The 27984-nt window shown below is 43.4% G+C and overlaps 1 protein-coding gene across 3 annotated transcripts; it reads left to right on the forward strand.

Moving 5' to 3' along the window:
- KCTD3 (potassium channel tetramerization domain containing 3) lies at positions 1-27984 on the forward strand. Of its 3 annotated transcripts, none has more exons than XM_068153466.1 (18): positions 1-563; positions 4733-4786; positions 5355-5400; positions 6038-6111; positions 6938-6996; positions 7176-7256; positions 7934-8074; positions 9315-9405; positions 11728-11918; positions 15712-15827; positions 20114-20201; positions 20320-20436; positions 21420-21590; positions 23974-24129; positions 25128-25224; positions 26601-26785; positions 26888-27026; positions 27402-27984. In XM_068153466.1, exons 1-18 carry the CDS (start codon positions 490-492, stop codon positions 27982-27984), a joined length of 2463 nt encoding a protein of 820 aa, XP_068009567.1. In that variant the 5' UTR covers positions 1-489. The 3 variants fall into 3 exon arrangements, with proteins under 3 accessions (XP_068009567.1, XP_068009570.1, XP_068009569.1); XM_068153469.1 differs by lacking the exon at positions 1-563 and adding an exon at positions 1461-1625; XM_068153468.1 differs by lacking the exon at positions 1-563 and adding an exon at positions 3034-3097.

Below are 27984 nucleotides of genomic sequence, written 5' to 3' on the forward strand. Positions count from 1 at the left end.
GACTCGCAGAGAAGAGCCCCCTTGTCAAGAGCAACCGAAGCGCAGCCGACCTTTCTGGGAGCGTCCTGCCCCCGAGGGGCGGTGACCTACTCCCCCCGCCCCGCCGCTGCCGCTATCAGCGCGGCGGGATCTCCGCCTCTTTGCAGCCATCCTCGTTCCGCGAACGGTTCGAGGCGTTTTGGCCCGCGTCGGCCCCCCTCCTCCAGGTGCTGTCGCGTTGCCATGGCATTTTCCGCTCGTACCGGGCAGGCGGCGAGGCCTGGCCGCGCCTGAGCGGCGGGGAGCTCGCGGAGCCGTAGCCCGTCCGGACGCTGACCCTTCCCTGCCCGCCGGCGGCCGCGGAGGACTGCGGGCCTGCTGGCTGATTCCCCGCCTTCTCTTTCCCCGCCGCCTTCGCATTGCCCCGCCGCTGCTTCCCTCGACCGCGAGGTTCCGGCGGCGGTGGCGGGAGGCGGCGGCGGGCGCCGGCTGGAGCAGGCGGCGGGGAAGATGGCGGGGAACGGCGGAGGCTTTGCTGGCGCAGGGAGCGGGGAGATCATCCAGCTCAACGTGGGCGGCACCAGGTGAGCGAGGGTGCAGGGGCCTCCGCGGGGTTGGCGGGGCGGGAGAGGGCACAGGCCCGGGCCCTGCTGGCGGGCCGCTGCGGCGGGTGGCGATCAGCGAGTGGCGGAGGGCACAGGAGCGAGGGAGGCGGCCGCGCTCCTTTCGGCCGGCCCCCTGCCGGGAGTCTACCCGAAAGGAAGCGCTGCCTGGCCGTGCAGGGCGGTAGGGTGGCTCCGCAGCCGCTCCACCGCGGTGTCGACTCCCCTGGGATCTGTGCACTGGGGCTCCGTTTTCTGGTGCTGCCTGTGAGGAGGCCTGAATAAAGATTCACCTAAGTATGTTGTAGGGGAGCTGAGCCAGGGGAGGCGGATACGGGAAGTGTTGACAGCCCAGCCTGGTGCCTGCCTGTGGTGTCTGGAATTTCTCGACACGTACTCCTGTAATGTCTTATGGACTCCCCGAATAGGCTGCTTTCTCGGGAGCAGGGGACAGAGAGCTGAGCTTTGCTTTGCCACCAGATCCGTAGGCTTCTAATGGCCAGCAGCCTCAGAGACCAAAGTAACAAAAGAGTTGGTGTGATAGTGCTGATATCAACCAGAATAAAGAAATGTATTGTGTGCGAGATGGCATATGTGGACATTTTGGCAGGCCGAGACAGAGAATTGTGGGACAGCTGTGATCCGAATGCGTGTGATAAATAGTGCCAATGTTCCTGTCAAAATGCTCAGGCATGAAATTGTTGAGATTCCCGTAGCTAGTAATTAGCGAAGTAATGTGTCTTCCTGAGTCTGCGCACCATGCGACACTAGCTGTAAGTAGTGGGAGCTGCTATTACTATTTTAAGAATTTTCTTGCGTTACTCAGAAGATGGACTCATTCCTACAACTAAAGTGTGTGCTGCAGCCTTTCTTAAAGGAGGGAGCCATAAGAAATGATGCAGAATTCCTGTGTTACAGTAAGACATGAACGACCTGATTGAGCACAGAGGAATTGTTTGCAGCTTCCATAGGCAAAACCCGCCTTTAATGATGCTTTTGGGATGATTTTGATGCCGGTTTGGACCAAATTTCATGTTGCACTAAGTAAGTTTCTTCAGTGAAATCTTTCGCTGAAATTATAGGCCAGTCAATCTGTTAGGTTTCTGTTATAAGTGGAGTGACAAAGATGCTTCAATCTCATAATTGTAAATACATCTGACTTATTAAACACTTCTGCAGAGAATAGGGAATTGTGTACAGGGTAGGAATATGAAAGAACTACATGTCCTCAGAGAACTTGCCAACACAGAGAAGTATAAAGAATAAGGCAAGCTAACAACTGTGTACATTTCACCTCTAGTCAAAGGTCTGGATTCTAGTCAGCAGGTATCGTTTGGATGAAGAAGCAGAAAATGTGTACATGGACATTTCCCTGGTAATGAGAAGACAATGTGCACTAGTAGTAGTCTTCTGCATAAGAGAGCTCGGTCTTGGAAGCTCAGTTTCCCTTGCCTGTCATCTTTGAAAAATATATCCGGGTAAGGTTTTTCAGCTTGCAAAGACAAACTATCAGCAGAGTGGATGATCTGGACAGCAAGAGGGGGAGCATGGGATGCTATGCACATTTGCTTCTCCTCAGTAGTTCCTGTTACCCTTACTGGAGACCTGAAACTCTGGTGTTTCAGTAGAGTTGTGTGAGAAGGGCAGATCTGCGTTCTCCTCTGTCTCTGACAGCAGTTACTCCTAGGAGCATCTAGTACGGAGACCTAAACTTTCTGTGGTCTGACACCAGGTTCTTATGCTCCCTGGGACTGCCAGAGCTGCTTTGTTTTGTTGATACAGCAGTTCACGGTCTCAGCTTTTGTGGATTCCTTTGCTTTGAGCACAAACCTTTTGCAAGGTAGCAGTCACAGAAATTACTGTAACAAATTTAATGCATTTATTTCACCCTTTATCTGTCTCTGGTTATAAGATAACAAGTGTAATAAATGAAAACGTCTGTGCTAGAACTGACATCTAAGTGTTGCATATATTTTATTTAGAATAGCTGTTAAGTTGCCACCCATTTAAGAGTATTTGAGGCTATTGCTCTGAGTTTGCCTAATTTTCCTCATATGAAGTCTGTCTGACCCTCATGGTGCTGCAGGTTAGCTTACACATGTGAACATTGCTAGCTAGGCCTCTTTCTGCAACCCGGGAAGCATCACCCTAGTCTAGTTGTTTACATAGATGAATGCATATGTATTAAAAGTTCTCAAGTAGATGTTACTATGAGGTATTGCTTACTGAACTGATACCATAGCGCTACATCACGGACAGAAAATCTTTGTGTTACCTAAATCCACTGATTATGCAGGACCGTCAGTTTGCAAGGAGATGAACATGGAATCAGTTGAGGATCTTTTTCCTTTCCTCTTTATTGTGTAGCTTGTTTTTCTGGCACATGGTCTGGTCCAGAATGTTAGCTGGCTTAGGAAGCGCTGGAGTGGAACCTACATGCTCAAAGCTTCGATTTGATACAGACTGTGAGAAGAGCTGACTATGAGCCGTGTGCCTAAATGCAACCATTCCTCCAGGTCAGAAGTTGGGCTGTAGTATACTGAGAAGATAGTACCACTTCATCATCAAATATTTATTCCAATATCCTGAATGTCTTTGTGGTCACATCAGATGTCTTTTTTGCTTCATAATTAATGTAGCATTTATCATTCAGTGTTGCGATAAATGCCAGTTAGCTGTGGTTGCAGTACTTTTTCCACGGGAAACCAAAAGTCCTCTGCAGGTTTTTTGTGTTCCTTATTTTTGTGGTTTGAGGAAAAAAAAACGCAAAAACTGAAAGTTGTAAAACGTTTCAAGTATCAGACAATAAAAATCTCCAGCTTGTAAAGACCTCTGCAAGGGCTAACTGGTGATGCTGCATCTATCCCCATAGTTACAGGCAATGTCTCATATAATCTTGAAGATGATTCATGTAACTCATTGTTTTCTGGTATGCACATATCATAATATAGTTAACTGAATCATCTCTTAAAGTAGAGAAGCGATCTGTATTGCTGATGATAAAAGCTTAGCAAAACTGCAAATACACTTTGCATTTAAATAGCAAACTGCTTTGATTCTCTTTGTTTTGGAAAAGACTTTGTGTGCATTTGTGCTTGGAACGCTGACACTGTAGATTTTCTGTTGAGAACAGATTTGTCATTGTTACACTTGCAGTTAGCAGCTACACAAGCCATCCTTTATGCAGGGTGGTAGTTCCATATAGCTTTTGTGTTTCTGCCTTGTGGGGGTTATGAGGTAATCTTTTTATTTACTTTTTTTCCCCCCTCCAAAACCTGAAAATGGAAGCAGAAAAATAATGATACAAGCACCTCTGGTAAAAAATGTTTTTGTAATGTATTCCTGTACTATGTGGAAAGTTGATATGGAATTTTACTTCTGCATTTCTTTTTTTTGATTCCCATTAATTTAGGGGTCCCCAGAGTTTTCTCAGTCATGGTACTAGTAAAAGGATATGTAACGGTCAGAGAGCTGATGCAGAGTATAAGCTCTTGTCCATGCTGCCAGTCCAGTTGTCTTCCTTCGTGTTAAATCAAAACCAGAAGTATGGAGCAGTTCATAGTTATTTATTATGTAAAACACTGTCTTGCATTATGCATAGCACTATAATTTATATTATTTTATAGTAATATGGTTCAGAGGAAACATGTTCTTTTAACTCTCGCTGTGGACCTTGGCCCTCTAAGAGGGCCCAAACAGCAAAACAGCAGCTAATTAAAACCATGGTTAAATAGTAACCTGCACCATATTACAGTCTTCTGCAGTACACAGTGTAGCAGTTTGAGTCCTAGTAAGGATAATAATAATATGCAGTTCATTAAGAATGTAGCACAGTGTTAATGAAGTTATATTTTAGGGGCTGCTTTTCTGGGTGCATTTAACATTGATACAGTGCAAGAAGCAGAAATGTCAGGCACTTGCAACAGAGTGTTGTGTATAAAGGAAGACACTCCTGGAGTCTCTGAACGGTCCTACTGCATGCCTGAGGACAATTTGTGTAGCCTTTTTGGCTCTGTGCAGGCATTTAAATGTTCTTAGACTTCCCAAATCCTTTTGATATCACCTTTGAAGGATAAGTAAAAATGTTTTAATAAAGCAGACTTCCCTCAAACTTTACAGCTGATTCTGTACTTTTAACTTTTGTTTCCTAGGTTCAGCACTTCAAGGCAAACATTGATGTGGATTCCAGACTCCTTTTTTTCCAGGTATTTGTAATATATTGTCACATTAAGTAAAGACAAACAAACAGTAATGTTTTAAAAAATCCCAACAGTGTTTTCCATAGATGTAGAGCCAAACTATTTTTATCTGTTGGGAGAGAAGCTTTGAGGTAAAATGGCATAAGAGCTCATCCATTCAGACTTTACCCAGTAAGTCCTTGCAGAATGAATTGTTCACTCCTCTTTTTTTGCCGCAGCATCGTTTACCAATGTACTACAGAATAAGAAACTATGGAACCCTCCGGGTGCCTAGAAAACTTTTCCATCCTTACAGGCTAGGCCTTGTGTCTGTTTCCTTTGGGAATCTGAAGGCCCTTATGGTGCATTTCTTACCTTTCCCCGAAGTGTGTGCGCAGCACTCCTTTTTCAGGAGAGATGCCTGACTCGCCCCCAATGTTCTGCCTTACCAAGGCAGTCTTTGCTCAGTTACACTGTTGTACCAAAGTGCAACCAACAATGCACCAAAAGAGCAAACTGACCGAGAGCGTTGCTGTCTTGTATTTGTGTTAGTGCATTTCTGAGGAACATCTAACGATGCTTTCCTGTGTTTCAGTTTACTGAGTGGAAGAATTTCAACACTGAAGGATGAAACTGGTGCTGTGAGTAATAAACCTGCTGAGAACATATTAATTTACTGTTATGGTTTCTGTTAGGCTGTTTCCTAGAGTAGTTTGCTGTGGGTACTAATGGGAGTTACGCTGCCAGAAATAGGAAAATTGCTGACCTCTCTGGGTTTCATGGGTCTCATTTTCATTCCAAGATAACTGGAGCAATGTATATATTGTTGTGCTTATTCTGCACTGTACAGACAATGCGGAGGCAGCAACTGTATTATGTTAAAAGGAAAAACTGCTAATTGCTGTATTGCAGAGAGAGGTACAATTGTTATTAGATAGGTATTGCCTATGTAGTTGAATGATCCTGAGATGGAAATGTAGCTCTTGTTGGCCTATATTTATATAGCCAAGTGGCTGTGTCGGGTCTGTTTATATGATACTCCTGAATGCGAAGCTATACTTATGCCAGTGTTGTTGAGCTGTAACTGACCTAACTAAAAGCAATTCCTAGCATACCTGTTCTTACTATGTTTACTGCATTCTGAACACATGCTAGACAGTAAGAGTTCCCATTTTGTTTGCCTGCTGACTGTCTCATCCTCAACTCCTCTTTCCCGTGCTCAGCATTAAAAAGCATTTTAGGTGACAAGTGCTAAAGTGCAGCAATTTCTCTTGGCAGATATTTATTGACCGAGATCCAGCAGCATTTGCACCCATTTTAAATTTTCTTCGCACAAAGGAATTAGACCTACGGTAAGAAGTACTAACGATTGCAAGTGAAAATTAGCCTGAGTGCATGCATTAGAAACGCTTGAAATTAGGATTGGTCAGTCTTAGTCATCTGTTTGGGTGCCTAGTCTATGACTCTGCTCCCTTATAGGTCTGGGGCCATGTCTAGACTATGTGCATGGTGGTGTTACATGTTGTTAGTGGATTCTTGTAATTTGGAATGGAATAGAATTAACCAGATTGGAAGAGACCTTTGAGATCATCGAGTCCAACCTATCATCCAATACTATCTAGTCAACTAAACCATGGCACCAAGCACCCCATTCGGTCTCCTCATAAACACCTCCAGTGATGGTGACTCCACCACCTCCCTGAGCAGCTTATTCCATGGGCAATCGCTCTTTGTAGGAAGGCCTTCTTCCTAACATCCAGCCTAAACTTCCCCTGGCGCAGCCTGAGACTGTGTCCTCTTGTTCTGGTTGCCTGAGAGAAGAGACCAGCCACTACCTGGCTACCACCTCCCTTCAGGTAGTTGTAGAGAGCAACAAGGTCTCCCCTGAACCTCCTCTTTTCCAGGCTAGGCAACCCCAGCTCCCTCAGCCTCTCCTCATAGGGCTATTTAAACCACCTCTGGGCAATGTGTTTCTTTGTTGTGTCTGTATCCTCCTTATTCTAATGAGAGTTAATACTAAGATCCTTTTGAAACCTCAAACAGCAACATGTTGGATACATGTAGTGGTAACTGTAACGTTCACTTCGTGTAATATCTAGTTGCATGAAGTGTTTATGTTCAAGGTACTGACTCACTTTGTCCTCATGGTTTGTTGGTTGGCTGTTTTTCTTTCTCTAGGGGAGTCAGTATTAATGTTCTCAGACATGAAGCTGAATTCTATGGAATCACTCCTTTAGGTGAGTTGTTGGGTTTTTTGAATATGAGGTCATCTCATAATTGTTAGTGTAGTGGTGACAGACTTATAAGTCTGAGTTGTGACCCTGAAGCTTTTCAAAATTACTGATATAGAAGGTTATGTGAAATAATGTAGTGCTGCTTAGGAAGTAAAACTGGTCATATATCTTTTCCTCTCTAGTGAGAAGGTTGCTATTGTGTGAAGAACTGGAACGCTCATCTTGTGGCAGCGTCCTCTTTCATGGCTACCTGCCTCCTCCAGGTATTTCTCTGTTCGTGGTCTGTTGTTGCTTGCAGTCACCTAAGCTTTAGTCTGTGGGTGTGGCTGGGGGTGCTGAGGTAGTTACTCTAGCTATCAAGCTGTCCAGAGAAGGTTTTCCTATGGAAAGATTGAGATGAGTGGCTGAATCAAACATTGTTCTGGTAGGAACCCACGACTTACCTGCATCCTGTATGAAATGGCACATTTAGAGTACTGAGCAGGCGGTTGTGGCATGTTAATACTAAGCAGGCTGTGTATGGTAGTAGAGTAGAATAGAGCTTCTACAAGTAGATTTCAGTTAAGTGTTATCATAGAATGTTTTGTTTCCTTTCTTGGGGTACAGTTACGTTAGGTGCTCTATGTCTACATGACGTACCAGCACAAATTGAGTACTTGGTAGATTTTTACTTCTCAGTAGAGATGAACCCAGTTGATGCGTTAACCTGAAGTCTAGGGAACATCTAGCCAATTGTTGACGCGTTTCCTGGGGATAGTTCCTTAAATTGTTAATGGCAACCTTGAGAGCAAAGGCATTTTCTGTTGTGATATTGCTTAATTCTTACAGCAAATGAATTTAGCTCAAAATGCACAACAATCTTTATTTTTAAGTGAATTAATATCTGTTATCTTGCTAAAGTTTATGAAGTAGGACAAAATAATCTCTTGTCTTTTTATAGGCATTCCCAGTCGTAAGATAAATAACAATTCTGGGCCACTGGCTGATGTTAGAACTGGTCAAAACTGCTCTGAAAGTGAGAATCATGGAGGTGGTGTCCAACCTACGCTCGGTGGTTCTGGGGCAGGTGCGGTGAAGCTAGGTGAGACATGTCAGGTTTGAACTAAAAACAAATTGCAAAGATGATTGTCACCGGGAAATGAAACCCGAGTGACTGTTTCTTGGTATAGTTTGTTATTCTGTTTGCCTGATTTTACATTGCTGAACAGTTACTTAAACACTACTACTTACACAGCAGTTAATGCTTGCTGCTGCAGAAGCAAACCATGAGGCTGAGAGAAGAGCAAGTCAAAGGTCTTCATGCAGACCTAGTATGATCCTTTAAACAAATACCTTACACTATAGTAAAACTCTAAAAACTAGACCAACCAGTGTCTCTTTGGTTTTGGGTCAGGATCTCCTTCTTGCGCTTGCACATCTTTTTTTCCTTTGGGTGCTTCTCTTGCCCTGCAAGAGTAGAGTTTTGGGAGTGAAGGTAGTCTGAAGTCACTCAAGTATATACAGTACTTTCCATGTGAAATACATAAAACCCCTAAGTAAGATTGGGTTGAACTCTGTCATTGTCTGGCTTTTGACTTTGCAAGCAAACTGAAACTGTTAGAAGTCTTTCTTGTACAATCATGTAAATTGTAGCTATGTTAGCAAAATCTAGAGTGTGTTAAAATGTGAGTCTGTATCCAGGGGATACAAAATTAAGCCTCGAAGATCGGTTGCCGATTCCTCTGTGCAAGTTGCCGCGAGTTGGACGAGGGCAGTGTCAAGGAAAATGAGGTGGAAAAGGCAGTGTTTAGACATTGGTTCTCAGCATATGAAGGCCGAGAGCTGACATGGGGACGTACCATCCAATACTTCCACTAAATCAAAGTTAGTTATGGACTGGAAACAGATAACAGCCCTACTGGAAAATAAATGGAGGTGCTATAGGAATTCTGGATGTTTCGTTGTGACAGCCTGTAACAGTACTGTGAAGTTGCACTGACTATTTGGAAAGAATTTTTATGACAGCATTGTTTCTTATTTGATAACAATCCTCAAATTTTAACCAATTTAGCAGGCTTTAAAACCGAAGCATGTACTTGCCACTCTTTCTTATCAACACTTTTCATATGAACACTTACATTCCACGTAAGAACTGTAATACATGTAAGGATTGTGAGCAGTAATACCACTAACTAGAATCTAGCTGAAAGTGTTGAGGAACTTCATTCTCCAAGTTCCTGTTTCATATCCTTTTGGAGAGCTCTATCCTTTTCTAGATGTCCTTGCTCCTCTTTGAGTGCCCATCACTTCTTTATTGACTTCAGCTGTGTTGTTGTTTTTAGGATTTCCTGTGGACCCACGGAAAGTCCTAATAGTAGCTGGCCACCACAACTGGATAGTAGCTGCCTATGCCCATTTTGCTGTTTGCTACAGGTATGAATACAGTGGCTTGTCAGGTTAGAGGAGTCTAAAAGAATGATCATGATGAGCAGAGCAAAAGGTTTGCCTTACTCTGAAATGATAGTAGATCATGCATTCAGTCTGCTCCTATAAATTGGAATTGTCACTTTTGCCTGTGCAAATAAAGAGCTTGTTAGGAACACAAATTTTGCTGCTTTAATGTCAATTCTTGATGCTGTTGCGAAAGTCCTGCTGCCTGAAAAGCCTGTATGAAAGCAGGCCTTTAATATGGGTTTGAAGACAGGGAAGTTAGAATATCAAAGAAATTGGAACGGTTTGTGGATTTTTACTATATAAATGATGTACCTTGTCCTAAATGTCAAGGTTTTTTGCCTTAGCAGAACCGTTAAGCACTTGCAACTTCACCTGGATGGCTGAAAAATGTCTTTAAGTATCTTCTACACAAACTGGCTGCTTTTTAAGATCAGGTGAAAACAGCACCTTCCTGTTACAGAAACTATTTTTTAGGTGACGTCTGGTAATCTGGATTTAATTGGTGGCTGTCTTTTCAGTGAACCGTGACGTTTTAGCAAGATCTGTTGCCAAAAGCAAGTGCTGCTGTCATAGTGTGGTTTAGAAGCAAAAGGGAGAATAAAAAGTGTAATGTGAATAGCTTCTTTACTACCAATCTGAAGCCATAGTTTGCTGCCATTTTCACTGTATGGAAGGCTAAATTACTTGCCTAACTTTGTAACTTAAATCACATCTAGCTTGTCTCTTGTGTTCACTGGTGCAATTTGTTTTAATTTGTAGTAGATATGGCTTCTCTTGCTATGCCTAAAGGTCTTGTTGTCAATTATGCCTAATATGGTCTGACTGGAGAAAGAGGCAATGATTTGCAATTGTCTCCATACTAGTTCTCCCCTCCTTAGGAGTTTATCTCTGGTTTTCTTGGATGCTGGCTTACACAAGTGAGGGATTCTGTCTCTTTCCTGCTTGGAAATCTGCTCACTGAGATTGTGACCATTGAACCGAAGTCGTTAGCGATGCTTTTGATGACACATCTCAGGCTTGATTGGTTCCTGAAAGAGGGCACTGGTCAAAATGCTAATTTAAAATGCAGCTTTTCCTAATAGTGACTCAAGATAGCAGTCCTGATTTGAAGATTTATTTTTTTCTTTTGGGTCTTGCAGGAGCTCTAGAAATACAGTGGTGGAATTTCTTCCCCTCTATACAGATGTTATATAGCTTTGGTAACACTTTTTCCCCCATGTGCTGTATCCTACTACATGTTTGGTTTTTCATTGCTTGACAAGTGACTCTTTTGAGTCTCTAGTGTTTGAGAAGACACCATATACCTAGAGCTACTGTAGTGTATCCACGAATTTTAATATGATTTGCTTACGCTGTTATGCTGCACTTGAGTGATGTGATTTTCTTAGATTCCTGTCAGGATTATTGTAACATCATATCATCATCTGAATTTTAGCTACTTCCCTATGTAAGTAGTAATGTGTAGTGGACCGAACATTCAATCCTGTCTAGTAAAAAAGAAGTATATTGTGCAATCTAGTTGGTGCCTTCCTTTCATGCTGCTTGCAACAGCTGTTATTTAAATACCTAAGATAATTATTTTCCTAAAGATAATGGCCTTAGTAAAAAGCTCCAGCAAAACACAGTGCATCCTAAGGATAGTAATTTTTTTTTTCCCCTTTGAAGTATGACAGAATTCATCAAAACTTGATAATGAAACTTGTGAGAAGTCTTGGGTGTGTTTAAGGCTTATGGATAGTGCAGTCCTGCTCATAAGTCACTTCAGCACAGTTTGTTCTGCATGCTGTGTAGGTAGACCGCAGTGATCTGTGGTGCTGCAGAATGCAATGCAGAATTGAAAGAAGGGCAGCTGGCTAAAAAATGCTATAGATACCTTTCTAGTTTCCATGCTGATGTTTATATAATTGAACTGCCTAGACTTACTGCGGTGTAGCTCAGATACAAAGTATCTAAATTGTTGCCTCAAATCAAGTCAGTTCAATTGTATCTTTCTGGCATCATAGAAATCTTTAAAATTGCAGAGCCAAATAATCCTCTAAAAGCCAGTATAGTCTTTTTACAATATACCATGAACAGAAAATGTGATCAGATAGCACAACTTCATACTAGAGCACGATGGGTGTCTTCTGACATGGTACGTGAAACTCCTTGCCTCTGGATATGAATAGAAATGTCTGAAGGATGCTTCATCTTTTAGCTAACCTAGGCTTTGGATTGGATCATTCACATTAGTACAAGCCTAGACTGAGCTATTTCTGAATTTCTAATGTGTGCTCTCTGTTCCCTTGTTTGCCCTTCCAGAATTAAAGAATCATCTGGGTGGCAACAGGTGTTCACGAGTCCCTATCTGGACTGGACAATTGAGCGAGTGGCTCTCAATGCAAAGGTGGTCGGAGGACCTCATGGAGACAAGGATAAGATGGTTGCGGTTGCCTCAGAGAGTAGCATCATCTTATGGAGCATTCAAGATGGCGGTAGTGGCAGTGAAATTGGTAAGTGTAATTGTTTGAGTGTTTGTTTTGGGTTTTTTGTTTGTGTATATTTAACTAGAGAGAAGTCTGTGCGACAGCAGTGTTTGGTAATCGGTTTTACAAACTGACAAAGCAAGCTATAGTAAGCAATGTATTGCAGTATATTAACTTTCCCCACCGTGCTGGGGGAATGTGTCTCAAAAAAGAAAGGTGACTATTAAAGTCGGTTTACTGCGTATATGCTGACTAATACTTGCTGTTCAGTTCAGCATGAGGTTTTGTGTGAAGATGCAAATTAGAGTTAAACTTTTCCCTGGACTTGCATTTGAATCTAGGCCATAGCTCAGTGGAACTGAATTTCTGAGATGGAAAGCTGCAGATACTGATAGATTTGGCTGTTTTCTTAGCTTTGCTTTATTTAAACTGTATTTTTACGCAAGATAATAAAAAGGTTTTGGTTCTCTGTCAGATGTTGTTCATAAAGGTAATACAGAAAATGAAAATCTCTTTTTATAACTGGACTGTCTCTGTAGAGGGAAGGAATACACTTTGCTGACCTAACCATACAGGAATTGCTGCTTGTACACGTTGGCACTGAAGGACACACAATTAGGGAGGCTTTAGAAACAGCAGGAAGGTATTTTCAGAAGTAAATATTCCTTAGTACTGATCTGATGGCTTGTCTGACTCGCTGGTCAAACACAAGGCAAGTTTGGGAGGCAGCAAAGGGAATGTTACTATTAACTTCCTGTAGCCTAATCCCTGGTGTTTGAATTGCCGCTATTGTGCCAGTACTGTCTGTTTTCTCTGGCAGTGGATACTGCTAACAAAGTATGACAACAGTCTCCGCACGTGGACACTTTTCTCTGAAACTTGATGCTGTTTAATTTATCTCCACAGTTGAAGTAATGAGAGTTAATGTGGTCATTAATTCAAGTCAAAATGATCCAATTAAAGTTTTGATCCATGTGCCTTCAAAGGAAGAGCTTACTTGAAAGATACTCTGGCAATTTCTAGCTATGTTAACAGCTGTTATCTTTTTGTGCTTGAATGAGTGGCAACACCAAGTCAGACTTGAGGAGGGAGAAAAGTAAAGGTCTTCCATAAGATGATACAGCTTTTTTGCTTGTGACTCATCAAGTTCATGTATGTAATCATGGTCAGCAAAACAGAAGTAGTTCCATTGTATTAAAGGAAAAAAGAAGTCTGAAAGGTGTGTCTTACAACTGAATGTGAAATATCTCTATTAAAGAAGGAGTGAATACTGTACTTGAGAAGCTTTTTCCTCTGTTAGGCTTCCCCTGACCAAATTTTAAAGACCAGGAACGATTAGCACGCATGACAGCTGTACTCCTGTAATAGGCATTGCTTTTTAAGCACTATGCTGTTACATTCCTTCTGCATTTTGTGGTCTGACTTAGCTGCTGCGTTACCTTGGGATTTCCAGGAAGAGAAGGGAAGTAATGTCTTGGATTTTTGGAAATCAAGTGCAAGGAAATACAAAACCCATAGGTGGACTTTTATTTCAGATAGAAATTCTAAAATATGCCCCTATCAAAGGTTCTGATAACTGTGACTAGAACTGAATGTGACAACTAAACTGGAGAACATGCCCTTGCTACACAGGCTGTAGTGCATTGAAGTGACTGTGAGTCAAAGTAGTGCCATTTGGGGCGAGTAGAGCAGAGAGAAAATGCCCCTCAGGACCGTCTTTAGGCCCACCAGCTGAGCAAAATGCCCTGTTCCTTTTTTGAATAATGCGCTGTGCTGCTTCATTTGTGAAAAAGCTCTAAAATCTGCCTGTGTTTGTGTTTAATACATTATCACTTGAGTATAGCTGTCTTGTTTCCTTGTAGTGGCAAATGCCTGCTGTCCTCCTTTGTGTTAGAGAGAGAGATAGTACGTTACCATCATCCTGTGAAAGAAGCGACGTGTTCCAAATAGTCGTTGTAGCCTGATGGCACCAGTCTCAGAAAAGCGTGTGGGCTGGCATGTGTATGATAGAGCTCTCCCAGAACACTCTCTCTCCTTTCAATATCACTTATATTCGACACTGCTGCTGGATTGCTGCTGTAATGTGTGTTTTACTGAGGAGGGACCCGTAAGACCAGAGCCTGTCATTATGTATAGCATTGTCTCCCCTGCGGATGGGTCTTAAGATTGTTGAGCCTAAGCAGGACTGACACTTCAAATTCCTCCAGACCATTGAAGCTGTCTTCCCTGATTTCCTTGAACCTCATCCTTCTCTGGACTAATCAATTCTAGTTGTTTCTGCATTTTTTTTTTTTAATATTGCCTTTTTCATGTGCTCTGTACTGCAGAATCTTATCTGCATCAAATACCCTGGAAAATAGTTTAGCATCCTAATTAAAACGTAGGTATATAGTGAGCTTCCTGAGGTTTCTTCCTGGGGTGTAACTGAGGGCTGCTTCTTGGTTAGAAATGGCTCTCTGCCTGAATTTGTCCAAAAACGTCAGGAAATTTGGGTACTCTTGTTTTGAAGATTTCTGCTGCAGCTGAAGTATATTAGTGAAGAGTAGTATAAATATATTGAATGAGCAGCACAGAATAGGAAGCTCTTGAGTAAAGCTTGACACCTGGTAGTGTAATGTATCCCCCGTAGTAATGACTCTTATATTTACCGGGTAGTAAAACCTAGCCAGGAATTACTTGCAAACTGATGTGCTTACTGGGTCATTTAATTGGTCTTTATGGGTGGCAAACTTAGAAATTAACTTTACTTTGGTGTAACTTTTAAGTACATGGTACAATAAACAAACAAAATATAGTATCCTATCCGAGCTTGCAGTTCAATTGAAAATACTGGTGAGACCGGAAGGCTCTAAAGAAAGGGCAGATTTTGGGGAAAAGCTCAGATGTTAAGATTTACCACAGTCAGTCGTCAATGTCTGGCATGCTTTGCAGTGTTCCAGTTTTTATTGTTAAATGCTTTTGATGCCACAGTTCCTTTATTTGGAAGGCCAGCATTTGCTGGTCAGTCTTACCTTGCAGATTTTGAATAGTATGCGATGACGAGCGGTGAAACTGGTTTCCTATGTAGCTGCTGTTTCTAGTAGTTTGTACTCTCTACTTGTGGCCTATAACCAAAAATGAAAGATCTGGAGATGACAAGAGGAACAATAAATAGCCTTTTGCAGCTGCTACTGTTTCTAGGTTCCAAAGAGATTTGTGTGTATTGCAGTAGTGTCGCATTGGAGTTGTTCCATCCTTTCCTAAGAATAAGGATGAATCTTGTAGCTGTCTCTAGGTTCTGAAAAATGCATTTTCAGACTACACCTGTGTGATTGGAAAAAAACAAAAAGTGGTGAGGACTTGTGTAATACTTTGAAAGGTAACTGCAAACTAGTATGAAGTAAATTTCTGTTTAATACCATGAAGTTACTGCTTCTTAAATGATGCCTAAAAGTCATAATTTAACACAAAGAAAACCCCAAGCATAAAATCCTGCTTTGCTGTAATTGATTTTTGGGGTTTTTTTGATACCTTAGGATGTATAAAGCTATTTGAGAACTTGATGGCTGTGCAAAAATATGGAACACATATTTTGCATAGTTTCCTCTTCCTTGTCTTGTCTCCTTTCTCCTTCCCAATTAATGAAGACATCAGCAGAAAAGACATGATGTAATTGAATGGAACCCAGTTTGCTGCTTGAACGGTATCTCGCCCAGCACCCTGCATACTCAGTTTTGCTGCTGTAAGAAATGTGGCACGTGATAATAGTGGAGAGATTCCATTGTTACTGTCTCGGTCTCTTTATTTTAGATGAGCCTCACAGACTCTTCATTTTTTGTAGGAGTGTTCAGTCTCGGAGTCCCTGTAGATGCTCTCTTCTTCATTGGCAACCAGTTGGTGGCTACAAGCCATACAGGAAAAGTAGGAGTGTGGAACGCTGTGACTCAGCATTGGCAGGTGTGTTCACTTTGTTGTTCTGCATTGCTTGTAATAAGCTGGTATGTCTATCTAGTAAAGAGAGACTAAAGTAAGCTAAAAGCATGTGTGAAATACCTGCTTGTCATAGGTATTTTAGCCCTGACTTGTGTTACAGAGTTTGCTGCCTTGATATCTCACCATTATGCCTGTGGGCCGAATATTGAATTGTTTGGTGGCACTACCAAGCATGCATTTTATAGGCTTTCAAATAGAAGGATGTGGTATTATTTAGGAGGAATGAATGGTGTGTGTCTTTAAACTTCCCTGTGAATGACTAGGTTTGTCAAAATTCACTAGGATCGTTGTAAATAGAAAAAGTGGTGGGAAAATTGCGGTAGCAATTTCTGGACCGTGAGAAAGAAGAGAACAAGGCAATCTGATACCTGAGGATCTCAAAAGTTGTTCTACAGTGGGAGACTCTTCCTCAGAAGAAATGAAATATAAATGATGCTTTAAAGATGTCTGTCTTGCATGTGGATGCTTCTGGCTGCTCTGACTTTTTCTGCTGTCTGAATGTGTATCAGAGAGATCCTTGGAGTCTGTCTGAGAAAACGGCCCGGTATTTGTTTGCATAACAAAGCTTGTAATGCAGCCAGACATAAGTCTTTGGGGCACAAAACTGCGATGCAAGAAAAAAGTCCTAAAATTGCCTTGCAAATCTCAAGAGGCAAAACTGACCTGAGGCGGCTGCACTGTTCGCTGACTAAGTTCTGATTCAACCTTTAAGTGACAGTATTACTAACAAATAACACAGATAATAAGCATGGGATAGCACTGCTTCTGCTGCAGACATGTTAGTATGGTCTTGAATTAAGCTAAACGTTGTTTAAAGCTCTATGGATGCCTTGCAAAATTGTTAAGAGACAGCCTAATGCTATGTGACAAGCTGGCATTTGACAATGTGTTCTAAAGGAGCCAGGTCATAAGGAATAAAACCTGATGTCCCATTCATCATCTTTGTTTCCAGGGGGAGCCACAGAAATCTTTCTGATCACAGGAATAGTTCTTCAGTTTCACTGGCTATTCCTTTGGTGAAAGTATTTCTTGTTGAAGGGTAGTAAATCTTTTAGAGGGGCTTTTATGTGATAATGTCCTAAGCCCAAGTTTTTTGGCTTCTCTTTTTGTGTTTGTCTCTTTTTTGGGTTTTTTTTTGTTTGTTGTTGTTTTTTTTCCCTAGAGGGTTTGAATAGCTTTCTTTTAAATCAACCAAACCAACAAACAGAACACCCAAACACACCCTCCCCAAATCTGACCAGTTTCAAGGTGCTTTCTGTACCTTCTGCTCATCTGATAGTAAGGAGGGCATAAAAAAATCCTCCTGTAAATATTTGGCTCCCTTTAAAACACTTCCTTCCTCTAAAGACCTAAATAGCAGGGTTGTACCTCTGGCCTTTAAATTCCTCCTGAGAATACCTGGTATTTGTGTAACTGCTTTCTGTGGTTGCCCATAGCTTTGAACTGATCATGTAATCGTACTAGCTGCAGTAAGAGAGGTTTTGAGGAACAGGCTGTGCCAGTCCAAAGTTAACTTTGTTTCCTTTCAGGCCGTCTTTCCGGATGCCTTTCTAAATTCTTCTTTAAGGATGCTTACCTGTGCCCATAATTGGTTCTCCATCCTCTTCCTGTCTTGGAGATTTGAGCAGACTAGCTGAGGGATGGTTTCCCTAGTACTTAGTCCTCTGGCCAGGTTTCAGTTGCATATAACAAGAAGGAGAGGTTATGGGTGCTAAATATATCAGTAATGACATTCTCACATAGGACAGCTTAAAGGAAGCAGAATATCTAGTGTTCTAGAATAGGAGGTAATGTGAAAGCCATAGAATATGACAGGAAAGCCTCATCTGTGAAATGAGGTTTCTCACCACCTGTGCTTTACTACTGACTGTTGTATGGTGTTGCTTGGTTTTGAAATTTCATATCTTGGCTCTGGCATTCTTATCTGTGCTGCAGAAGAAAGGGCTCTCTGTTTTCATTGTATCATAGAATCAGTCAGGGTTGGAAGGGACCACAAGGATCATCTAGTTCCAACCCCCCTGGCATGGGCAGGGACACCCCGCACTAGATCAGGTTGCCCAGAGCCTCAGCCAGCCTGGGCTTAAACACCTCCAGGGACGGGGCCTCAACCACCTCCCTGGACAACCCATTCCAGGGCTTCACCACTCTCATGGGGAAGAACCTCCTCCTCACACATAGCCTGAATCTCCCCACCTCCAGCTTCATTCCATTTCCCCCCAGTCCTCTCACTACCTGATATCCTGAGAAGTCCTTCCCCAGCCTTCTTTTAGGCCCCGCTCAGATCCTGGAAGGCCACAATTAGGTCGCCTCGGAGCCTTCCTCTCTCCAGACTGAACAGCCCCAACTCCTTCAGTCTGTCCTCATAGGAGAGGGGCTCCAACCCTCTGCTCATCCTCTGGCCCTTCTCTGGACACATCCCGCCACGTCTGTATCTCTCTTGTAATAGGGGCTGTACGATCACTGATATCAGCATCTTTGTGGATCCTCTCCTTTCAGTTATGTCTTCTGCCAGGACATGAGTTATGTTGTGTGTCTGTTGGTGGGTTACCTCTACCTTCCTCAGGTTTGTGAACTTGGAAATGATAGAGCTTCTGTACATGCCTTTGATCCATGGAATTGGAAAGCACCCTGATGTGTAGACTCCTAGATGCTGCGACTCTGATTATTCTCCTGCCTTTCTGTTCCTGTACTACTTATTTAAAGTAGTCTGGAAAGAAAAAAATCTTTTGAAACCAAGGTCTGTGGCCTAGATTGTTAGATACCTTATTTAATTAGGTGTTATGTGGATTTGACTGTGGGATGAGTGGAGTGCCTAAAGTGCAGTGTGAAAGCATAGAGATCAAGGCTAACAATGATTTGCAGTAATTAAGAAGAATCCTTCTCCAGGTCATTCAGTTGTCAGTTATTTGGGGAAAATCCAGGTGCTTTGCAAGAACAGTGTATGTTTAGCTTTGGATCTGTGCTGGATTATGGGTGAACATAAGTGAAAGATATAGGTGTGGAAACCAAGACAGGAGGTAAAGTGCCTTTTCCCTTCCTCCTCCCCTTCCTCCTGCCTCACCCCCAAAATTATGCAGAAGCTGTACTCATGTTATAGCTTTTTCTGTTAGGCTATGTGATGGGCTATGTGATAGAATGTTTTAGGGGCATACAGACTATTCTTAGGTCAGGAAGGGGTACTGGTTTGGAGTGCAAGCTCTGAAGTTTGTTTAGAAGGTGTGGAGAAGCTTCTTTGGTTTATTTTGCTTTTATCCAACAGATCCATTGTAGCTATTTTGCAAGTGTCCATAGGAATTGGAAAGATGCTGCCAGTCAGAGGGAAATGAGAACTGAAGCTGAAAATTCCACAAATTATTATTCAGTGTCCATTAAGTTGGCTGACTGTAATATAGGGAGTACAGGAAAAAAGGGTTATGGCTGCACATGTTCAAGTGCTCTGGATCTTAAAAAAAGAAAGTCTTTTGACTTTTTATTCCTTAGGGCTGAAGCAAGATGTGCTTGAGATAGGGGATGAGACCTAGGATGAGCTAATTCTTTTCCTTTGCTTGAGAGCTCTGTCACACCTGAAGGAACAAACACTCATTTTAATCTTAAAGGGTGAAGAGGGGACATTCTTAGTTGCTTCTCTTGAGTCATAGACCAGTAAGAAAACTGTGACAGGGCTGCCTTCCGGTTTACTTGGTGTGGATGTGTAATGGAAGTGGGAAATTTTAATGGCCCTGTAGTTTTTTTTCTGCTCATTATGTATCTGCTAGGGGGTGGTATCTCCACAGAGGCTGGCAGGGAGGCTAAGGACTGAGGGCAAAGGAAGGGTTGGAGAGGCAGCATCAAGGTCGCTTGCCCAGAAGCCTCCTAAGGAGTTGTCCGAAGGGGAAGAAGGAACGGACAGAAAGTGTGAAGTAGGCTTGTTTTGCATATCAGGACAAAACTCATTTTGAGGATGTGATTTGGCTATGCAACACTAAGCTCTGTGCCTTCGTATGGAGAAGGACCGTCTGGGGCAGTTGTGCTCACTTGTGTGCATGCTGCTGCTGAACTCCATGAGTTAAGGTCCAGTTTGGTAGAGGAATGTCATCTACCAGCAGTACCTTAGGAATGACACTGCATGCATGAGTGCGTGCGCCTCAGCCTCAGGCTAGTGCCAGACTTGGGTGCTTTTCAACAAAATGTATAAAAAATGTCTGGAAACTGAGAAAGTATTGACCTAACCTGTGGTTTTGTTTATTTTTGTTTCCCTCTGTTTACACTAGGTTCAGGATGTTGTTCCTATCACGAGCTATGACACTGCTGGGTCTTTTCTGCTTCTGGGCTGTAACAATGGCTCTATCTATTATATAGGTAAGAAATAAAAGGGAGGTGGTACTGAATGGCTTGGTTCCTAAACTCTGGTTGGTCTAAGTTGCATCAGAACATCTGTTTGTATTCAGAGCAATTAACAAATGTCTCTTCCCCGCAGACATGCAGAAGTTCCCATTGCGAATGAAAGACAACGATCTTCTGGTGACAGAACTGTACCATGATCCCTCCAATGATGCTATAACAGCGCTCAGTGTCTACCTCACACCTAAAACAAGTCAGTATTCTAGCATGGTCTCTTCGGTAGAGCCTGTTGCAGATGTGGGTTTTGTCCTTTTGCCTAAATGGGTTTTTCTATTGCTGCACAGCCAAGCAACCCTGACATCAATGGTGTTTTTTCCTCTTCCTGGAATCATCCTCAAATGACTGATGTATACTAAGCATAACTGTTTCCCTGTACCTCTGTACACATGTATAAATAGGCACTGTGTGTGCATATACTTGTGCATCATGCATTATATATTATAAAGTAAGAACATCTGTACAAACACTAATATGCGATTCGTTAGTGGACCTTTGTTGGGTGTAAGCCTTTTACGCAAGTTCTGCTCCTAGAGTAGGAATTGTATTCACCAAAATGGTTTGTGGTGAACTGAGGAGGGGGGAGATAACCTTTCTGCTACACCTTACCTTGTAGCCAATATACTGAAACCCATGTGTTTATGCAGGTGAATGATACTTATTGTGTGTATATACACACCTTTGTAATTGCAGTCCAGCTGTCTTGGTAATGAAAATACCTCTGAACCACAAAAAACTCCTCCAAAATTCCAAATAAAGCATAATCCAAAAAATCTCAAACCAGGAGAAAGTGGCTTGCAGAACTGTCTGTACCGCAGCGAAGTTTGTAACTCCTCTTTCCTGTTTGCTTGTACGTGGAATGTATTGACCGTAACATCACTGCGAAGAGTACCAAAATACCAGATCGTCATACTCCATCCATCTCTCCTTTCACTGCCAGGAGGGAGACTGAACAACAGTGTTCAAGAGTGTGGTGTGGATCTGAACAAATGTTGCTCTTGTTTTGGTTTTGTTATGACAACATGGTCTGTAGGCTCATGGGAAAATGATGAGTAAAAAGCACTTAGAGTAAATACCTATATTACTGTTGAAGCTTGGAAATACTTACTGCTTTATTCCCTGACTCCCTGTCCCAGCTTTTATTTCTGGAGAGAACAACGGTGTTCTTGCTTGCTTTAGGTGCGAGTGGAAACTGGATTGAGATTGCCTATGGAACCAGCTCTGGAGCAGTGAGGGTGATTGTACAGCACCCTGAAACAGTTGGGTCTGGGCCTCAGCTCTTTCAAACCTTCACAGTTCATCGAAGCCCTGTTACAAAGATCATGCTCTCAGAGAAACACCTTGTGTCAGGTAATCTTTTGTGTGCACAGATTTGTATTGGTGGGTCTCCCCTCCTCCTGAGCAAAGAAGTATTTGTATGCATTGCTGTATAACTTCCCAAAAGTGATTAAAAGGAGTTGGACAGATTTTTATTTTGGTGAGAAAGGTGGGCTAGATTGGCTGGGATCACCTTTCTTAAAGCAAACACTCCTCAAAGCTTTGAGCACTGAAAAGGCCTAAGTTTTATCTGCCTCCTCTGTGTCTTATTCCAAGGTTTGCTGTTTGTGGAAATAGAAGAGTTTGTAAACAAATGTATCCCAGTCAAATTTTTCTGTTCTGGGCAAGTCCTTTAGGGCTTGTCTTCTTTTAACAGCCTTTAGGAGCTTTCTGGGTTGCAGGAAAATGTGCAGAAACAAATGCCTTCCCGTGGTTTCAAAGGGCTGTCTGTGTTTCCTCTTTTCTCAGCAGCTTTCCGTAGTGTCCCGATCGGCCTGTTTTATGCTCGGGAAAGTGTCTTGCTTTCAGGGAAGATGCAGTCTCTCCTCCCTCTGTAAAAATCTCTTCCACCCAGAATCCAGCAAGCAAGGGATAAGAGAACAGATTTACTTTTCCATTTATTTTTAAAAAGGAACAGGGTATCTCTACATTAGAGGTTGGAAGGGACCTCCAGAGATCATCGGGTTCACCCCTCCTGCCGAAGCAGGATCACTTAGGGTAGTCTGTACAGGAAGGCATCCAGGTGGGTTTTGAAAGTTTGCAGAGAAGGAGACTCTACACCCTCTCTGGGCAGCCTGCTCCAGGGCTCTGTCACCTTCACTGTGAAGATGTTTCTCCTCATGGTGAGGTGAAGTCTTCTGTGTTCAAGCTTGAAGCCATTGGTTTTTGGCACATTAGTGTACACCACTGAAAAGAGCTTGGTCCCCTCCACCTGGCACCCATCCCTCAGATTGATACACATTGGTGAGATCCTCTCTCTGTCTTCTCCAGACTGAACAGCCCCAGGGCTCTCACTCTCCCTTCACAGGGGAGATGCTCAGGTGCCCTAAGCATCCTCCTGGCTCTCTGTTGGATTCTCTTGAGAGGTCACTCTCTCTCCTGAATTGGGGAGCCCAAAACTGGACTCACTATTCCAGGTGTGGTCTCACCAGGGCAGAAGAGGGGGGGAGAAGAATCTCCCTAGACCTGATGGACACTCTTCTCGATGCACCCCAGGATATCATTAACTCTCTTGGTAGCCAATGATACTGCAAACAAACACCTCACAGGGTCTTTGTTCCCCTGCAACTTGATGCCAAACCCTCAGTGCCGGGAAAGGGCACATTATATATAGTAAACTGGATAACTGATGAACGTGCGCGCCCAGGTGGCCAAGAAGGCCAACGGCATCCTGGCCTGCATTAGGAACAGTGTGGCCAGCAGGAGCAGGGAAGTCCTTGTGCCCCTGTACTCTGCCTTGGTTAGGACGCACCTTGAGTCCTGTGTCCAGTTCTGGGTCCCTCAGTTTAAGGACATTGAGACACTTGAATGTGTCCAGAGAAGGGCAATGAGGCTGGGGAGGGGCCTTGAGCACAGCCCTGTGAGGAGAGGCTGAGGGAGCTGGGGTTGCTTAGCCTGGAGAAGAGGAGGCTCAGGGGAGACCTTCCTGTTGTCTCCAACTGCCTGCAGGGAGGTTGTAGCCAGGTGGGGGTTGGTCTCTTCTCCCAGGCAACCAGCACCACAACAAGAGGACACAGTCTCAAGCTGTGCCAGGGGAAAGTTTAGTCTTGATCTCAGAAAGAAGTTCTTCACAGGAAGAGAGATTGGCCATTGGGATGGGCTGCCCAGGGAGGTGGTGGAGTCATCATCACTGGAGGTGTTTGAGGCTGGATGAGGCACTTAGTGCCATAGTCTGGTTGCTTAGATAGGGTTGGGTTGTTGTCAGTTGGACTTGATGATCTTGGAGATTTTGTATTGGACTGGATGCCATGGTTTAGTCATGAGGTCTGTGGTGACAGATTAGACTTGATGATCTTTGAGGTCTCTTCCAACCTTGGTGATACTGTGAAATAGAAGTACACTCGTGTGTGGTGAGGGTTCTGCTGCCATGCTGCACTTAGCACCTGCATGCAGGAGAGAGGTGTGGTGTAGGCTACTGGTGCTGACTCGGACCTTAATGTTGTGGCCAACCTCCTGCCTCAGTTTGTTTCTTGACTTTCTGAAGGAAGAGACAAAACTTACAGAAAACAGGACACCATCAACAATTTGTAGATTTTTAGGTAATTGTCTAGAGATGCCGTGTGACCTGGACTTTGACTAAATTCTGCTTGATCACTGAATTTGAAAAAAAACTACCATAGAGAAATCACTGGAGAAGTTTATCTCGAGAGGTTTGTCCTCTCATGCAAATGCTAATGTAACATCTCTTCCTTTCTAGTTTGCGCTGATAACAACCATGTACGGACGTGGACCGTCACTCGGTTCCGGGGCATGATTTCAACTCAGCCAGGCTCAACTCCTCTTGCGTCGTTCAAAATCTTATCGCTGGAGGAAGCAGAGAGTCACGGCAGTTACTCCTCTGGAAATGACATTGGTAGGGCGCTTCTCCAATGCGTTGTGTGAGCCCATGTGTTCACTGCTCTCACAAAGGTTTAACAGACTTTCAACCTTACAGCATGCAAGTCAGGCGATGGGTGTAAGCTCTGATGTTCTGCTCTCCTTTTGAAAAGATGTCAGGGATCTGTGAGGTTCACCTGGAAATACTCAATGTTTAGGCTGTGTAGAATGAGTACACTTAACAGTCTTACTCTGAAAGTGACAAAAAGGGAGGAAAAACTTTTGACCACAGATAATATTCCTCTTCCTTGAGCCATCTGATGGGGCATTTCACTTTTGGTGTAACTAGAGAATGGCAGAAAACACAGAAGACTATATTAAAAGCATAGTGAGGATTGGTTCTACTATGAATTGCAGTTGACTGTTCCCTTTGGGTTAAGTGATGCTCGTGTGGAAAATTCTGCAATGAACTTGAAGTTGTAGCAAAATTTACAGAAGCCTGAACTGTGGAGGCAAATTATGGTAGCACATTGCTGTGGGAAGATACTTGAAGGAATGCATGTCAGTAAATATGGGTAGACAGGTAGTCTGGATTCCTTTGTGGACTGAGTCTTGCAAATGAACCTTTGATGAATGGGATGCCCTGTGAACACAGGGTGGGGTTGGTACTGTGGCAAGAAATCTGATTAAGCCTCTAGACATCTCGGAGCTGCAAAATAAGAACGTGCTTTCTGTTACTAGAGAGGCCTAATGTAGGGTTTGGTCTGACATGGTAATGCTTCCAGGAATGTGCAAGAAACTCAAGAATAGGTGTCCTTTGAAGCCAAAGAATGTAAGATTTGTGTCTGTAGAGGCCTCCAAATTTTGGCATTGGATGGCATTTTCCAGCTATTAGTTATCTCTGATTCCCTGGTCATGATGCTTTAAAATTGTAGGGGTCATACTAATATGAGTTTGGGTCCTCAGGGCTGTGTGGGGAAGGAGGGAGAGAGAATTGGAAAAAAGCAGAAAAGTGATCTTTCTTTTTTTCTCTAGGGCCCTTTGGTGAACGTGACGATCAACAAGTGTTTATCCAAAAAGTTGTTCCGATCACTAATAAGCTGTTCGTAAGGCTGTCTTCAACAGGCAGAAGGTACCTGCATACCTAGGGTTTGAAGCGGGAAAGGAGCAGGGCTGTTCATGTGGCAGGGTCTCTCGTCCCTTGAGGATGTAAGCAGTTGCACATAGCAGGCTTCTAAGGTGCTTGGCATGTCTGGTTCAACTCTACAGTAGATGAAGTACAATGGTGTTATTATCACTCACACCATCATGTAGAAGCTCAATGGCATTTTGGAAATGGTCTTATCAGAAGCTGATTTAATGAGGAATCACCTGAGGGGCTTACAAAACAAACATTTGTGTCCTCCTACAGAATGTGTGGCGCTCAGACACGGTACCTTGCTGTCGTTAAAGTTGAAAACTAATGCTGAAGTTGCTGCTGGCAGGGATTATGCTGCTCACAGGTGTAGACAGCAAAGCAGTTACTCTCTTCCTTTGCAGTACTCTGAAGATATCAGAAACTCTAAAAATGAGACACTTGTAGGCCAGCTATACAATAATTTCCTTAGGCTTGACTTCATAATATTTTACCGTGTTAGTGCCAGTGAAGTAAAAGACTTGCCAAATAACCACAGCTGCTTTTCTTCCTGTCCAGCTAGGAAGACAGCAAGAGATCAGAGAAGCTGGTGCCTCTCACTTCTGTGCTGCTTCTTGTTCTGGCATCTCTTGCCTAATAACTTTGAATCTGAGTGAAAATGCAGAGGCCCTAACACTACTAGCATCTGAATTTGGGGCATGAGACCTGTTGTACCTTTTTTTCCTACTTCAGGCTACATTTGCATGTTGTGAAAAGCTTTCTTTTTTACAAACCTCAGAAAACTCACTACAAGAGGTGAATAAAACAAATTACCTGGAATACGTGAGCTTCCGGTAGGGAGTATGGCTTAGCAGCCTAGCTTTTCCTGCCATTGCCCATTGAGGCCTCTAAAATGAATTGAACAAAGTAATGGAGATTTGCCATATCAAGTAATATTGCAGTTGTCACAAGACAAAGGTGTTCTGTATAGATAACCTTGGATTATCATCCTTGGATATTTTTTTAATCATATAATTTGTGTGGTTAAATGTGCTGTTTCTGCAGCTTGTTTTTTAAGAGTGCCCAGCATATGAAGGACCTGGTTTCTGGCATTTTCCTCAGAGTTTCTGATAACTGCAGACTGAAATTGAACATGTGGGAATTCTCTAATAAAATTTAAAAAGTAGTAAGACTGCAGATGGATCGGGGTGGGAAGGGGGGCGGCGCAGCTGAGTGGCACGATGGTCACGGGGAAGGAATTTTGTCTGGAGGAGATGTCTTATTCTGATGGCAAGTTTTGGTGCCTTCTCAGAAGATTGAAACAGTACTGACTTTACTGTCCCAACTCTGCCGGGTGAAATTGTTTGGGCAACTTTGAGTTTCTTTTTCTGTAGGATCTGTGAGATCCAGGCAGTTGACTGCACTACCATCTCATCATTTACTGTGCGAGAATGTGAGGGATCCAGCAGAATGGGCTCCCGGCCACGCCGCTACCTCTTCACTGGACATTCAAATGGCAGCATCCAGATGTGGGACCTGACGACAGCTATGGACATGGTTAATAAGAGTGAAGACAAAGGTAGGTTGTGTTACACTCATATGAGGTCAGAAAACTAACCATGACACGGTCCTGGCATGACTATGGTAAATGGACTTGGGCACTAAGAGCTGTTCCTTTCAGATGTTGGCGGCCCCACGGAGGAAGAGCTACTCAAGTTGCTTGACCAGTGTGACCTGAGTACATCTCGCTGTGCCACACCCAACATCAGTCCTGCAACCTCAGTTGTTCAGCCAAACCGGCTTCGGGAATCTAATTCCAGGTAATCGCTAAGGGTGGCACCAGCTGCAGAAACCAGAGGTTTTAGCTTTCATGGAGGCAAAGACAGGTGTGATCACCTGAATGCTGTAGAGGAGCCCCTGAATCTATGCATTAAGTTTCTTGAACTACACGCACACGCGCTCCTTGATTTCTATTGCTTTATATGCATGTAGATTAAAGTATCCTATGAGAGTCTGAAGTAAGTGATCTGGATGTGCTTGTACGTGTGGGGTGGGCCACTGTCTGATGACTGCTAAAATATTGCTGGTCTAACGGGAGCTGCTGTGATGGGTGGGAGCAAGGTGGGTGGAAGAGCTGGCTGCTACTCTCAGCCTAACATCTGCTCTTTTTGTCCTTGGTTACTTTGCCTTTGAAGTCTGCAATTGCAGCACCACGAAACCATCCACGAAGCAGCCACGTACGGTTCTGTGCGTCCATACAGAGAAAGTCCCCTTTTGGCAAGAGCGAGGCGGACGGAGAGCTTCCACAGCTACCGGGACTTCCAGGGTTTTAACTTACCCAGCAAAAGCCCAACGGAAAAGGCAGCAGCTGCAAATGGGAACTCAAGCCAGACGGAGGCCAGGAAGGCAGCAGCTGAAGGCAGCACAGCTGAGAGGAAGGCAGTCCTGACAACTGCAGTTGAAGTACGAGGCACAGGTGTGACAGATGCAGGTGGGTGTTGCAGTGCAGAGGTTCACCGTCTGCCAGAAAGTTCTCTGGATCTTAAAAGAAGAGGGCCAGAAGAGGAGAGTGAAGCCAAAGGAGAGAGCAAAAAGAAAATGGGGTTTGAAGGAGCTGGCTTTCTGGGAAGGAAGAAAGTGCCTCTCCTGGCCTCTGCACCGGCCCTTGCCGAAGGTGTGCCTGAATTACCTGGTGCAGCTTCTCCCTCGCCTACAAAGACAGCTGCCTCACCGCGTCACCGGAAGAATGACTCATCCTGTCAAGACTATGGCTTGTGA

The sequence above is a fragment of the Melanerpes formicivorus genome, unplaced genomic scaffold (genome assembly GCF_026170545.1).
Source record: "Melanerpes formicivorus ecotype bairdi unplaced genomic scaffold, bMelFor1.0.p_v2 SCAF_26, whole genome shotgun sequence".
Lineage (NCBI taxonomy): Eukaryota > Metazoa > Chordata > Aves > Piciformes > Picidae > Melanerpes > Melanerpes formicivorus.

What these genes read in the sequence shown, in the direction of transcription:
- KCTD3 (XM_068153466.1), top strand. Translation starts at nt 490, where the DNA reads ATGGCGGGGAACGGCGGAGGCTTTGCTGGCGCAGGGAGCGGGGAGATC. An exon ending in CCAGACTCCTTTTTTTCCAG is followed by an intron (nt 4,787 to 5,354) that starts GTATTTGTAATA and finishes CCTGTGTTTCAG; the next exon opens with TTTACTGAGTGGAAGAATTT. An exon ending in CTTCGGGAATCTAATTCCAG is followed by an intron (nt 27,027 to 27,401) that starts GTAATCGCTAAG and finishes TTGCCTTTGAAG; the next exon opens with TCTGCAATTGCAGCACCACG.